The sequence below is a fragment of the Theobroma umbraticum genome, unplaced genomic scaffold (genome assembly GCF_002168275.2).
Source record: "Theobroma umbraticum cultivar Fairchild unplaced genomic scaffold, ASM216827v3 scaffold_239.0, whole genome shotgun sequence".
Taxonomy (NCBI): Eukaryota; Viridiplantae; Streptophyta; class Magnoliopsida; order Malvales; family Malvaceae; genus Theobroma; species Theobroma umbraticum.
Window position 1 is genome coordinate 1,442,024 of NW_018397279.1, and position 15,163 is coordinate 1,457,186.

At 34.6% G+C, this 15,163-nt stretch overlaps 4 protein-coding genes across 4 annotated transcripts; 3 read left to right on the forward strand and 1 right to left on the reverse strand.

The window, feature by feature from the left end:
• Window positions 1-88: 88 nt before the first annotated feature.
• On the reverse strand, window positions 89-3,490 carry COP13 (Proteasome component (PCI) domain protein). Its single transcript, XM_021443430.2, has 11 exons — window positions 3,222-3,490; window positions 2,759-2,874; window positions 2,410-2,656; window positions 1,991-2,048; window positions 1,789-1,878; window positions 1,525-1,590; window positions 1,305-1,394; window positions 1,065-1,223; window positions 852-973; window positions 475-547; window positions 89-382 (listed from the first exon to the last, which is right to left on the reverse strand). The coding sequence occupies exons 1-11, from the start codon at window positions 3,404-3,406 to the stop codon at window positions 314-316; spliced, it is 1,275 nt and encodes a 424-aa protein (XP_021299105.1). The 5' UTR covers window positions 3,407-3,490; the 3' UTR covers window positions 89-313.
• Window positions 3,491-4,414: 924 nt separating this feature from the next.
• LOC110427752 (Thioredoxin superfamily protein) lies at window positions 4,415-6,688 on the forward strand. Its single transcript, XM_021443335.2, has 4 exons — window positions 4,415-4,746; window positions 5,089-5,232; window positions 5,735-5,940; window positions 6,263-6,688. The coding sequence occupies exons 1-4, from the start codon at window positions 4,505-4,507 to the stop codon at window positions 6,424-6,426; spliced, it is 756 nt and encodes a 251-aa protein (XP_021299010.1). The 5' UTR covers window positions 4,415-4,504; the 3' UTR covers window positions 6,427-6,688.
• A 355-nt stretch (window positions 6,689-7,043) lies between these two features.
• On the forward strand, window positions 7,044-7,559 carry LOC110427751 (cysteine-rich receptor-like protein kinase 14). The gene has a single exon (XM_021443334.2). It carries the CDS (start codon window positions 7,044-7,046, stop codon window positions 7,557-7,559), a length of 516 nt encoding a protein of 171 aa, XP_021299009.2.
• A 3,970-nt stretch (window positions 7,560-11,529) lies between these two features.
• On the forward strand, window positions 11,530-14,724 carry LOC110427749 (cysteine-rich receptor-like protein kinase 34). Its single transcript, XM_089785523.1, has 7 exons — window positions 11,530-12,457; window positions 12,589-12,714; window positions 12,937-13,058; window positions 13,211-13,421; window positions 13,547-13,784; window positions 13,868-14,015; window positions 14,116-14,724. The coding sequence occupies exons 1-7, from the start codon at window positions 11,632-11,634 to the stop codon at window positions 14,392-14,394; spliced, it is 1,950 nt and encodes a 649-aa protein (XP_089641649.1). The 5' UTR covers window positions 11,530-11,631; the 3' UTR covers window positions 14,395-14,724.
• Window positions 14,725-15,163: the final 439 nt, after the last annotated feature.

Genomic DNA, 15,163 nt, shown 5'->3' on the forward strand with positions numbered 1-15,163 from the left:
TTCAAACTGTTCCATTGCTCAACCAAATGAATCGGCGTTAAGCACTCTTGTTCTTAATTTTCATGGGGGAAAAGAGTGAGAAAAGACAGCAAGGGAAAGCAGAATCTATTTAAGTAGCTTGCCAAAGCTTGCTCTTCCATCATATTGTACCCTAATCCCACTTTAATAAGAACACATCCACAGATTAGGTGAGCAAAACCACATAAGAAAATTTGCCACCTCTTTGAACAACTTAAGAGCTAATAGAAGAATAAATTTGTAGGCCTAGCATCTTTCTACCACTTCTACTCCAGATGCTGGGAGTAACAACCACTCACATGTTATACCTCTGAGGAACAGTGTCAAAGTCATCAAAGTCAAGCCTTTGTCGCTCTCTGCCCGCCTGAACATAGAAAGGCATTGTCTAGTTACCACTCAATGGTTCATAAACATTCTTGGCTAAAATCTTTTGACGAATGGAAATGGCAAGCTCACCTTTGCTAGATACAATGGATCACATGACATAAGTTCATCCATAGAAGTTAGCTTCTTTGAGAGGGTCATCAACCTGCAACGGAATACAAAAAAAAAAAAAAACCTTTAATAATGCTTTTATTCATAATGAAGCCGAGCCAATTTTTAAAATATAAGGGGCCAGATAAATAATCACCAGTGTTCTGCAACATGTCCCCATGATTGTTGACATCATAAATTGTAACTCTTTTTTGAAGCACTATTGCAATTGATAACACTTATAATAAAGTATTGCAATATTGGAAAACACAGCATGTATGAACAAGTATAGTCATAAACAATACAAAATTCTCTATTAAAATAAAACAGGACGGTGGTGTCTATTCCATAGAGTGTACCTTTGGATTGATGAGTCAATACGCTCAATCATGTCACAGGTCTTATATTGCTCAGGATCCTCTAGGAATCTAACCATCCCATCCTTCTGGTTGATCGTTGCATAGATCTCACCATCTTGAATCTAAAAGTTGACATTAAAATGTCAACAATGCAAATGTGAAACAGATAATATAATTGCAGTCTTAATTAACTGAAACAGAATCCAAACTTACCATTTGTAGGACATGCATTTCCGCTTCCTTAGGGCTATTCAGTTGCACTGTGCTAGCTATGTCATGAAGGGAGAGAGTTAAATACGTCTGGGTCAACCTCTGGATATTTCGCTTATACATAGATGAGATAACCTGCTTCACCAATCCTAGATTGTTGTCCTGGTAAGAGAACAAAGCTTCTTTCAGCTGGTCAAACATATAAGGCACAAGAGTAGGGCTAAAATTTGATACAGCACTCACACTTTCAAATTTCTCCTCGTTTGCCTGTACATATGTCTCTAAGTCTGCAACTTTCCCATTGTTATAACTATTTGCCAGTTCGACATATGGCTACTCAAGGGACAATAAGCAGTTAATTATTAAACACAACAAAAAATAACTGATGAAGTAAAAATGGTTCATTCTTTATGTAGGTACAAGGCTATAAGTGGTGTTTTTGTTTTAAGTTCAAAATCATTACCTGACATAAGTTCTTCAAATTTCTCTGAGCTACTGAAGCAGCATACTTAGGGAGACTGGTAGAAAACTGTAACCAAGAGAATGGAAAACCATGGGGAAAATCACCGTTTAGAAATGAAGAAGAGCCAAGACGAACTCACATGTAAAAATTTTGTCTAAATGGTGAAACTATTCACCTTTCAAAATCACAGCTTCCAAATTGAAAATCAATTTTCCATACATTCATAATTCATAATACAATGTAAGTTAGAAGTGCATAACATACCTGTCCATGGTGAATAAGAGAGACCAATATGTATTTTTTGTAAGCCTCAACAGCTATAGCATTGATGGTAGACATAGGAGCAGTCACAACCTAGACAATTACCGTAAACCAAACAAAAAATTAGGATAATAGTAAGTCATATCACCATTTTTTTAGTAGCTGACCAATAATGAACAGACAGAGCTGGAAAGGAACAACATACATTGTGTAGAAGTTCCAATGCTTTCTGAAATCGCTTTTGTCCAACGCAAATCATTCCCCTGTCATGATGCCAAATGTGAAACCCAATCAGTGATTCCCCGCGATGATGATAAACCAGTGAAATAGTCAAATCAAGGAGAATAACGTAGCATTCAAGATTTAATTAAATCAATTATTAAAGTGTGACATCTTTCTCCTTCAGTAGATAATATGATTATGCTACTCGATTCATGCAAAAACAGAAATAAAATTTCTTAATGAAATAAGAAAATGTTAGATGTAACATGCACCTCTAGAAAGAACCTAATTTTGTTAGAGATTACTAGTCTAAATGGAAAAAATATGAGCTCCTAAGAACTAAGCATCTCAAATGCACATTATAGTAAGCAAATTGAAAGAATAGCTTGAGAGGCAACCCACCCATAATAGCAATAGAGAAAAAGGTCCCTCGGCTGATCAACCTCAAAAATATCTTCCTCTAGAATGGAAAGACCAGTTTTGTAGCACTTTGCCAGCAGACAAAGCAAAAGAAACTCCGGATGTAAAGCAGTCAAATGTTCCGTGGAAGACTGAAGCTTACGAATAGCAGTCAGCATTGGAGCCACACCACGCAAGGGCTCCTCAAGCAACAGAACTTGGTCCTTGAACCTCTTACAAACAGATATAACTGCCAATTAAATTAAAATCAACATCAACAATTATTGACAACCCAACAAGCAAAAACTTTGCCACTGTCAGTAATAATTCGATACAAAGTAAAGAGTAGTACACTTATCAGGCGCCAACCGAATTTGATCAGCAACACATGAACTGATCAATCTGGCAATGATTAACGCAAATGTACTAGCTTGTTCTTTTGTAACCGGACCAGCAGTGCATGCCTCTCTGTTGAATTATTAAGAAAACTCACCATTAAAACTCATAATTCTTATTTTTCTAAGAAATTACAAGGTCTATATTAGTTAATCAAAATTCCAGATTTTATATTTAACGAAGAAGTTAAAGAGAAACTAATTAGACCAAAAAAATAAAACGAAGGGTGGGGATGTCACCAAAGAACCCCAAGATTCAATTTCCTCCACTTTCTCTTCTGTTCTCGGCAACCGAACATCAGATTCTAAACATACCCAGATCACCCGCCCATAAAAAAATATAAACTTTCTCGAAGCTTTACATAGAAAGATCGATTCTTTATCATTTTAATCAAAGACCCAAACTGAAAAGGAACTCACATGAAATAGAGGTAACCGAGAGAGTGCTTGGAAGGGTCGAGTTGGTCGAGAAAAGGCAACAACCGAGTGGACTCGGCATGGAGCGATTCATCAGCTTGTTTTAGCAAATTTTGCAGCACTGAAACATCGGAGGCAGTGCTTGATAGCCCCTGGATTTGAGTCACTAAACCTTCCACTGAGTTCATCCCTTCTCTCGCAACTGAGTTTTCCGATCGAACCGACTCAGGTACCAATCAAAAACCAAAAGCTTATTTGCGTTTTCCCGTTCAAGTAGATATGTATATATTAGTCCTCTCTCGGTTAAATGATTTTCTTTTAATATTTAAATTTTATTTTATATTAAAATTAGAAAGAAAAATAATTTTTAATGTTTACCAAAATGAAAAATAAAATAAAATAAAATTCAATTTGGAAGAAAATAAAGAATATTAACCAAAAAAATTGGCTTGAGTGAGCCAACTTGATGTAATGGGGTAATTTTAACCCTATTGGATTGTTATTTTTATTATTTTAATCATTTATATTTTTTCTAAAAAACATTTTTAACTATTGGATTATCCTATTTCTTTATTTTTACTTTTTACTTAATTTATATAAAATAAAAAGTAAATAAATAAATGGAAACTTATTACATTTTATTTGATAAGCTTCTAAGCAGTATTACCCCAAAAAAGAAATTAAAATAAAAAAGGCTGAAAATTGAAACCATTTTATGGAATTTAAAATTAAAAAATGTAACTTGATTGTTGGTCAGCTAAGTGGCCAAGTAAAGATGGTAAATCTTGGATTATACTAATAGCTAAAAATAAACTCTTTGGTCTATAATTTTTTTATAATTTTCGTGCTTTTTTTTTTATAAAAATACCTAAATTCATGTATTTTATACAATATCTTTAAATTGTTTGTGTTTTTTTTAAAAAAAAAAAACTTTTTTGAAATTAGTTATTGAAATTTGAAAATAGAAATGAGTTCGAGTAATTAAGGAGTATTATTTATCGGATTGGATTATAATTTTATTATTAAAGTCAAATATTTTAATTGGGATATGAGTAAATTTGAAAATAAAAAAAATTCAAAATAAAACTTATTCACTTTTTAGTGGGCCTTGGTAGATTGCCAGGCCATTTAATTTGGGCCTAGATTCGGACCTCGGAACAGTAAGGGCACAGCCCAGTTCTTCTATTTGCATTTTGCTTCTGTGTTCTTCGAAGCACAGAGAGAACGAAGAATCAGAGAAGAGAGAAGCAGTGAAGCAAAAGGAGAGCTCTGAAAAGCAGTCGAGAATGGCGGATTACCATTTCGTTTACAAAGATGTAGAAGGGGCTTCGACTCAATGGGACGATATCCAAAGAAAGCTTGGGAATTTACCGCCAAAGCCACCAGCGTTCAAACCTGATCCTTTCGAACCTGCACCCGACCCGGATTCAGCCCCGAAGGACAAGTCTTGGATCGATGAAAAGACTGAGGAAGAACTTGAAGACCTCGAAGATGATCTCGACGATGATCGATTCCTTGAAGAATACAGGTTTAATTTAATTTTTCTCGAATTAATTGGATTTTTTCAGATTAAATAAGTGGATTAAGATATTACTGTTTTTTTGATTATATGGTTCGGGGATGATTGTTTTTTTCTTGAATTAGAAATATGGTTTTGGTTCAGTTAAGTTCTAGAAGTTGTATAGCTAGTAAAATTTGGTGACCTTAAGGATTAATTTCAGGTTAATTGTTATTTGTTCTTGATTTTGTACCAAATTCATGATTATAAAAGGTTGAACTTTTGCCTGTGACTGGTATTACTTGTCTTTTCAAATATTTATTGACATCTATGTTTCGGCCTTTTAATTGGAAAATGGTGTGGTTTTAATAGAAAGAAGAGGCTAGCTGAGATGAGGGAAGCAGTTAAGATTTCAAAGTATGGATCAGTGATACCGATTTCAGGATCCGATTTCGTGCGTGAAGTTTCACAAGCTCCTCAGGATGTCTGGGTGGTTGTCATTCTCTACAAAGAAGGGTATTTACATTTGAAAAAATTGCTTTCATTTCAAGCAAATATACTAGTTATTCAACATGTAACAAAGTCGTTCCCTTTTGTGTTCAGTAACATCGGCATCATGTAATCTTTACACGTATAACATAGTAACAACTATTTCTTATTCATTCTGAGTTTCACTTTTCAGTTATCGATTGGTATTTGGTGTTTTCTGCTTCACATTTGATGTGAATTATCTTATGGGTTTTAAATATTGTATTTTTCATTTTTATTTATTTTTTATAACATTTAATCTAATAAAAAATTATGCCGTTTTCCATTTCGTTGTACTATTTTATATGGATGTTGATGAAATTTGATAGGGATAGTGGTTGATGTAGTGATAACTATGACTTGTGAACCATGAAATTTGTAAATGCTGATGCTCATAGAGGAAAAGGTGTGGATGCTGTGCGGTTAACTGCTAGAGGTTTTACAGTTCCTTGTATTGATTAATTGTTGCTTTATTGGTATCTCTTATTAGATTCCCAGAGTGTGGGCTGCTTTTGCGGTGTTTGGAAGAATTGGCAGTTAAATACCCAGCGACAAAGTTTGTCAAGATAATATCTACCGATTGCATTCCTAACTACCCAGATCGTAACCTTCCCACTCTCTTGGTATATAACAATGGAGCAGTGAAAGCGAATTATGTGGGCTTGCATAGTTTTGGCAGGAGATGCACGCCTGAAGGTCTGCTATATATGAATCTTGTCTCATCTTTTTTCTTTTTTTTTTTCTCATTTTCAAATATATTTGATTTGGGGCAGTAGGGGAAGTATGAAGACGCTACTTGGCAATCTTGTGTTGTAGTCTTGGATGTAAAATAAAATACAAGTATTTTGGGTGCACACTAAGATCCTTGAGGTGGGAGATGTTTTCATACATTCTGTTGTCTTGTTTTGCTTTCAATGGTGTTGTTGACCTACTGCACCAACGTTTACATGCGCTTTTTTTAATCGAAATTTATTAGATGAATGGCTTTATCATATTTTCGTTCTCTCTTAAAATATAGGTGTGGCCTTAGTCCTCTGCCAATCAGATCCTGTACTAAATGATGGCCAAAGTGGAAGCGATCCATCAAGAAAAGCTGTTCTTGAAGATGTTCAAAGGAGGTTCATAGAGAAAGTTGTTACGGAGCATGAAAATCATGATGACAATGGTTCATCAAGTGATTAGAAGTTTGGTAAATTCTTCTGGTTTCTTTTGGTTAGAAACAGAAGCATTACCATTGACAGACAAACTGCAGTTCATGCTCTCTTCCTACTGCTTTTTGTTTTTTTTGAAGTTTCTGTTCATCACCTGCTCAACAAAACATTCTAATTTTGATGTTTGTCCATGTGTTATAATTCTCCACTCTAGTTTGAATCCGTTCATGATATTTTTGTTTTGCCTTTGAGGTTTTAGTAATTGTTATCTCTATTGTTTAGCCTTTTCTTGATGTCTTGTTGTGAGGCTATCTTAAATGGAGCAAGGTGAGATGCATCACCGTCTAGAAATTCTTCATGATCTCTCTTAAAGCGGGAAAAGAAAATTAGTTTGGTTTAAGTGTGTGCATTCGGTTGGTTTGGTCTGAAAATTCCATGGAGATTATATATTAAAGGGAATTTCGTATGGTCCTTTTGCAATTGATGCAAACAAGGTAGGAAAAGTTGAAACATCTTTATCTAACTGGGGATTCAATCCTCCAGTTTGATGCTGATACATTTAATCAGAAACCAGCAAAGAATTCTGCTATGGATGTTAAGAATCTGTCTTTCCTTTTTAGTTGTGTGCTTCTAAGATTCAACCTCAGCATGGCCGGCCTCCTAAAATGCTATGATACCGGGAACTTCACCACGAGTGGTACATATGGCAAGAACCTTGATCTATTCCTATCTTCTCTCCTAGCTAATGTATCAAGAAATGGTGGTTTCTACCGTGCCACCATTGGCCAAGGCTCCAACATAGTTCATGGCTTAGCTCTTTGCAGAGGAGATACTGCGTCTGAAGCTTGTTCTAACTGCGTCAATTTAAGAGTCAGAGAAATCAAAGAAGGCTGTCCCAACCAGACAGAAGCACTTTTATTTTTGGAAGGGCAGTTGTTTGTCTGGTACGCTATGCAAAACCGCTCCATCTTTGAAACACTGGAGCTAAAGCCTTCACAAGCAGGCTCCTATACGGGAAACATTTTGGATGTCGCATGGAATGTAACACAATTTTATCAGATATGGGATAATTTGATGGATGGCTTGGTGGAAAGTGCTTCCAATGGCACATCCAGTCTCAAGTTTGCAACCGGAATAGCAAATGTGGAATTAGAAAAGATATAAGCACTAATGCAGTGCACCCCAGATCTATCTCAGAAAGATTGCAAAGCGTGCTTAAATCAAGCAGTTGATCAGTATCAAAGATGTGGCCATGGGTACCAAGGTGGTTATGTCCTCACACCAAACTGTCATTTTCAATGGGATTCATATTCCTTCTTTAATTCATCAGATGATACTCTAAATTTAAATTCTCCACTGCCACCTCCACCTCCACATATTAGTCCTCTACTTTCAGCTACAAATAACAGTACAAATAGAGGAGGTGAGTACTTATCTCCTTAGAAATGAGCAATGACATGAGAAAGGATGCAAAACAAAATCATCTCTGTTACAATTGACAAATTTCAGGCCACATCAGAGAATTATTTATATTCGGATTTCTGGCTTATGCAGATAATGGAGGCCATGAATCCCAAGCTGTTGTAATCATTGTTGTTCCAATCATTATTTTAGTGGCAATATTGGCACTTGCTTGTATTCTTCTTCGAAAAAGGAAGAACAGAAAGCAGGAGAATAGAAGTAAAGTCAGTTGTCATTAATTGTTTAACTCTTGTTTGTTGTCACCTAGGATAACTCAAGGCTGGACTTGTACGACTAACAAACTTCTCCATCTTAGCAGATAATTGCTGGTCTTGTACTAATTTTTCTCCAGCAAATTATGATGTAGCTATGTAGCCAGAAAGTCAAATGGCATAAAGGTTGAAAGGGTATTTCGTTTGTTAACTCACTTTCTGGGTGAAGGTGCAGATAATAGTAATAGTTTGGAATCACTGCAATTCAACTTCAGTGCAATAAAAGCATCAACAGATAATTTCTCTGAGAATAACAAACTTGGACAAGTTGGATTTGGTTCTGTTTATGAGGTAATTAGAGATTGTGTGAAGCATTCAATTTAATGGCCTCTCCAATCCTTATTTATAAGTTTCTGCCAAATTCATGCCTCGACCATTTCCTATTCAGTATGGTTGCAATTCATTGCCCTCAAGGCCTGCTTTGGTAGACTCCACCATGGAACCAATCCAACTCACAGTAAATAAGGCTTCGATTTCTGAGTTAGATCCTAGATGAAATTTGAAGGTGACGACTATATCATGTTTTTCATTTTTTTTTTCCCTTTCCATTCCGTTAATTTTACTTGTCATATCCTAAAATCGAGATATAACATGATCATATATTATTTTGAAATAATCTCGAAATAATACAAAACTTGTTTATCATTCATGTAAAAGTCTCCAATTAAAATCATATTTATAATTCTCTTAAATAATATTAACATCTATAAACTATTACAACTTATAAAAAGTTTTTGAAACAATAAATTAAATAAGATAAAAACTCAAGTATCAATTATACATAGTGAGATTTTCAACATAATTAGTAATATTTTAATGCTAACGTAACTTCTCAAGATTTTATAATTCTCAAAATTCTAAAACTTTGATCTCTAGTCATTTGCTAAATGTAAATAAATGAATAAGTAATTATAACTCATTAAACATAGCCACATACATCTTATAGAATCAAACATCATTTCATTATACACAAACGATCATATATATCGTGTAAAATCATCCACAAATATCAATTAATTCATAAATTATGTTGTTAAAATAGTTTCTTTTTAAAGGTATGTTGTTACGATAGTTAAAGAATTATTGTAATAACAATGGATGATCTAATAAGTTCATAAATCATTGACTACGGCATATCATTCTTCAAATATTGTATCAAAAGATTCATAAATCAATCTCACCTTTTTTCTTTTGCCTTTTCTCTCTTACCTTCTACCCAAGAACAAGTTTCTTTACACCATTACTAACCATTTATTAGAAGAGCCCACTACTTCTGTCACGTCCTAAAACCGAGTCATGATACGACGATATTACCTTAAGACTAAGTCCTAAAGTAACACGAAGCCTATCCTTTTCTCATTCTTATAATAATCCACAATTGAAGTCATAATAATAATAATTCTGTTCTAACATATTTGCATAATTAATGATTAAAATCCGACTAAAGCCTACAAGAAAATAAATAAACATCTAAAAACTTAAATGTCCATTATACATAATATGCGTTTCAAAATAGTTAATAAAGTCTTAACACTATGACAGACTTCTCAAATTATTCTCTTAGGTCTTATGATCTTACAACTCTTATCTCTAATCACCTTTAAAATATAATAAAGGAATGAGCAAACCACAACGTAGCTACATACACCTTACCGGATCGAGCATCGTTTTCCATATATCATATAGTTCATTCAAGAGCATTTCAATAAATCATACTTTCAAAATGTTAAACAAATTATTATGTCCAAAATAAGGAACTTCATAAGTTTATAAATCATTGACCATCAAATATCATTAAAGCAAATCATAGATTCAATCTTTCAAACTCATAAAGTTTTATCATCTTAGCTACAGTCACCATTAAATTCCGTGACAAAGGTTGTACCAACTAATCATTCTCATGATCATTACTAACTGTTATATCTTGTTAGCAGGACTATGTGCTAACTATTATATCCCGTTAGTAGGATTGTAGAACTAGTTCTAATGTCGATTATCCCACTTCTCAGGGATCAATTTGTAGCTCTTAAAATATTTTTTAAAAATGATCAAATATTTCATTTCATTTATAAATTGACATTCATCATAAGAATCAACCAAAACATTCATAAAATAATATTTGTCATATATATAAATCAAATCATTCGTAAATCCATTTTTCATCATATGAGTAAATCAAATAATTCATAAATCATTGTTAATCATATTATTAAGTTCAAAGCAAAAAATAACCATATGCTTGAACTTATTTTTATATGGTAAAGATAATAAAATAAAATATTAGATTCTTTCAAGAGGTATACATATGCGATAGTTTTGAAACAAGCAAAATGTGTGAGGATATACTTACCTTCCTGCATTCTAACAAACTCATTTCCTTCCAAAATAATCAAAAACCTAGTAACAATCATTTAAACATATTAGAAACAATATAACTCTCAAAAATCTATATATCACCTAAAACTATATAAAATAACCCAAACTCTTTTAAATCATAAATCTCTAAATCACTCAAATATTTTTCTTCGATCTAAAAGAGAATTTTTACTCACCTTGTGATGATAGATCCAGCAATAGCCTTGATTATTTATTCTTCAAGTTGATCTTGAAAATTCCCAAATCTTACACAAAAGTATACTTATGAAATTTTCTTCTTAGCTTTAGGTTTTCTTCACTAATTAAAATGGCTACCTACATTTAGATAATGTGTTTATATTAATCCTAATTGTATTTTAATAAACTTCAACATAAGTAAATAATTTAGACCCAATTATTTATAAGGCCTATTTTTTACATTTTGAATATGTTAAAACTTCAGTCCAAATATTATCTGAGCTGAGGTATTACAACTTTAATGGTCGGCTGATGAGCTTCAATATCTATTATCCATTACCTACAATAACAATGTTTTATGAACTATATATATATATAGAGAGAGAGAGAAGTAGGGTTTTTTGGATAAAGGTAGATTCCACTCTTAACATGCTCTTTCTGTAAAAGTATTTTTTTTTTCCCACTTGCCACAATATTCAAAATTTCAAAGTCTACTCGAGTCTTTCTCTGAAGGTAGATAGTTTTATCAATGGATTAATTGGTATGGTTTTTTTCGCAAATGTTGGCTGTGTCAGTCAACTGTGTGTCTTGACTTGTTCGTGGTCCACCTTGTCTTGTTATGCTTAATGCACGTTCCAGTTCACATGTTCCTTGGTTCTTTGTCAAGTATTTAATGATGTAGTAGTTCAGTGGAAATGGTCGGGAAGAAACCTAGTAAAAAGTTTCATATCATTTGTCTGTTTTGTTTGTACACACTACTTTTTCTGTCCTTCGTCTTTTGGCTTTGTTCATACCAAAGCCGAAGAAGAAAAAAGGAATTCTGTACATTATGAGGCAGAGAGGTCACTTCCCTTTTCCCAAGATTTGAGTTTGGAGATTATATATTAAAGGGAATTTTGTGTGGGTTTGATGCTGATATATGTAACCAGAAACTAGCGAAGAATTCTGCTATGGATGTTAAGAATCTGTCTTTCCTTTTTAGTTGCGTGCTTCTAGGCATCAATCTCAGCACGGCCGGCCTCCTAAAATGTTATGATACCGGGAACTTCACCACGAATAGTACATATGGGAAGAACCTTGATCTATTCCTCTCTTCTCTCGCAGCTAATGTATCAAGAAATGGTGGTTTCTACCGAACCACCATTGGCCAAGGCTCCAACATAGTTCACGGCTTAGCTCTTTGCAGAGGAGATACTTCGTCTGAAGCTTGTTCTAACTGTGTCAAGTTAAGAGTCAGAGAAATCAAAGAGAGCTGTCCCAACCAGACAGAAGCACTTTTATGGGAAGGGGAAGTTGTTTGTCTGGTACGCTATGCAAACCGCTCTATTTTCGAAACACTGGAGCTAGAGCCCTTACAAGCAGGCTACAATACAGGAAACATTTTGCGTGTCATATGGAAATGGAATGTGACACAATTTTATCAGATATGGGACAATTTGATGGATGGCTTGGTGGAAAGAGCTTCCAATGGCACATCCAGCCTCAAGTTTGCAACCGGAATAGCAAATGTGGAATCAGAAAAGATATACGCATTAACGCAGTGCACCCCAGATATATCTCGGAAAGATTGCAAAGCGTGCTTAAATCAAACAGTTGATCAGTATCAAAGATGTTGCCTTGGGCAGCAAGGTGGTTATGTCCTCACACCAAACTGTCATTTTCGATGGGATTTATATTCCTTCTTTGATTCTTCAGACGATACTCTAAATCTAAATCCTCCACCTCCACATATTAGTCCTCCACTTTCAGCTACAAATAACAGTAAAAATACAGGAGGTGAGTTCTTATCTCCTTAGAAATGAGCAATGACATGAGAAAGGATGCAAAACGAAGTCATCTCTATTACAATTCACAAATTTCAGGACATATCAGAGAATTATTTATATTCGCATTGCTGGCTTATGCAGATAATGGAGGCCATGAATCCCAAGCTGTTGTAATCATTGTTGTTCCAATCATTATTTTAGTAGCAATATTGGCACTTGCTTGTATTCTTCTTCGAAAAATGAAGAACAGAAAGCAGGAGAATAAAAGTAAGTCAATTGTCATTAATTGTTTAACTCTTGTTTGTTGTCGCCTAGGATAACTCAAGGCTGGACTTGTACGACTAACAAACTTTTCCATCTTAGCAGATAATTGCTTGTCTTGCACTTAATTTTTCTCTAGCAAATTATGATGTAGCTATGTAATCGGAAAGTCAAATGGCATAAAGGTTGAAAGGGCATTTCATTTGTTAACTCACTTTCTTGGTGTAGGTGCAGATAATAGTAATAGTTTGGAATCACTGCAATTCAAATTCAGTGCAATAAAAGTATCAACAGATAATTTCTCTGAGAATAACAAACTTGGACAAGGTGGATTTGGTTCTGTTTATAAGGTAATTAGAGATTGAGTGAAGTATTCGATTTGATGGCCTCTCCAATTCTCATATACCAGAAAAACTTCATTCTTCTGTCAAGATATGTTAAAACAAGTGTTACTAATATCTTAATCTTTTCTAATTTCTCGTTTTGAAAAATACTGTTTCAGGGTAGGCTGTGTGATGGACAAGTTATAGCGGTGAAGAGATTGTCTGACAATTCTGTGCAAGGAGATTTGGAATTTAAGAATGAAGTCCTGTTAATGGCAAAGCTTCAGCACAGGAATTTGGTTAGGCTGCTAGGCTTTTCCTTCGAAGGAAAAGAAAGGCTTCTTATTTATGAGTTTCTTCCAAATTCAAGCCTCGACCATTTCTTATTCAGTATGGTTGCCATCCATTTCTGTTTAAATAGTTCTATTTTGGGATAATTATGTTGGCAGAATGCACTCAATGCCTATGAGTAACTGCATTTGTAATGCATGTGTTATAATGCCATGAATTTCTAGATCCAGTCAGGCGCTTACAACTAGATTGGGACAAGAGACACAAAATCATAACAGGAATAGCTCGAGGGATACGCTACCTTCATGAAGATTCTCGACATCGAATTGTTCATCGCGATTTAAAAGCTGCAAACATTTTGTTAGATGATTATATGAACCCTAAAATAGCAGATTTTGGATTGGCTAGGTTGTTTTCAGTGGATCAAACACATGATGCTACAAGCAAACCTGTTGGAACCTTGTAAGTAGAAGAGTAATCTTACATTCATGTGTAGCTCAAGTATAATTGTAATTGAGAATGATTTATCTGTTAATTGCATGTAGTGGATATATGCCTCCAGAATACATCAGATACGGAACATATTCAGTTAAATCTGATGTTTATAGCTTCGGTGTGCTAGTTTTGGAAATCATCATTGGTGAAAAGATAAGCTGTTTCCTCAGTGAGGAAGGAGAGGATCTGCTAACCTATGTAAGTGGAAATAATGCTTATATATAGCAGTATTTCCCTCATGCATGAAATTAATGAGGCAAAACCATTATAGTGCTGACACATTGTTGGATATTTGCAGGCATGGCAGAGTTGGAAAAGAGGAACAGAAATGAATATGATAGATCCGGCTTTGAAGGATGGTCCAAGGATAGAAATGATGAGATGTATCCATGTTGGGTTGCTATGCGTTCAAGCAATTGATGCTGACAGACCAACCATGACCTCTGTCATGGTAATGCTTAGCAGCTACTCCATGTCTCTTCCATTGCCCTCGAGACCTGCCTTCGTAGACTCCACCATGGAACCACTCCAACTCACAGTCAATGAGGCTTCCATTTCTGAGTTAGATCCTAGATGAAATTTGACTCCATTCCACTAATTCTACTAAGGGCACGGTCCTTGATTCTTAAAGGGAAAAATATATGATAGTGTCGAAATTAAGGTTTGTCCAGTATCAACTTCAACATCGGAAAGAAACAATCTGTATTTCAAATTTGAACAGGTTTCAAGTGATTTATTTGATTGTATCTTATGTTGCATAGTCACTAACAGAAAAACTGACTACTTTTTCACTTGAAAATTGTCACACCAATTCAAGAGATAAAACCAGCCGGTACATGAAAAAACAGCTTTTAGTTGGTGAATATAGGACATTAACATATGAAGAGGAGTTCTGCTCTGGATTGGACTCCCTGCAATACCAAATGACAACTTGACTTCAATTTACAAGCTAGAGAACTGCTAGACGAGGCTATATCTTTTGTGTTTTTATGGTGATCTGCAAAATTTGATAGAACTTTACATTTTTGAATTGTTTGAAGGGGAAAACTCAAACTTCCTATTGTCTGTATAAAGTTTCATTTCATTTGTTTGTTTTGTCTGTGGTCCACGTCCTATCGTCTGTTTCTTTTCATCTTCTTTTGGCGTTGTTTATACCAAGTGGAAGAAACAAGGGAATTCTGTACATTTTGAGACAGAAAGCAGAAAGCCAGAAACATCTGTAACTGGGAGTCAAAGCCTCCAATTTGATGGTAATCACATAATCAGAAACAAGCAAAGAACACAGCTATGCGTGTTAAAAATCTGGTTTATCTTTTCTGTCATGTGCTTCTAGGTATCAATCTTTG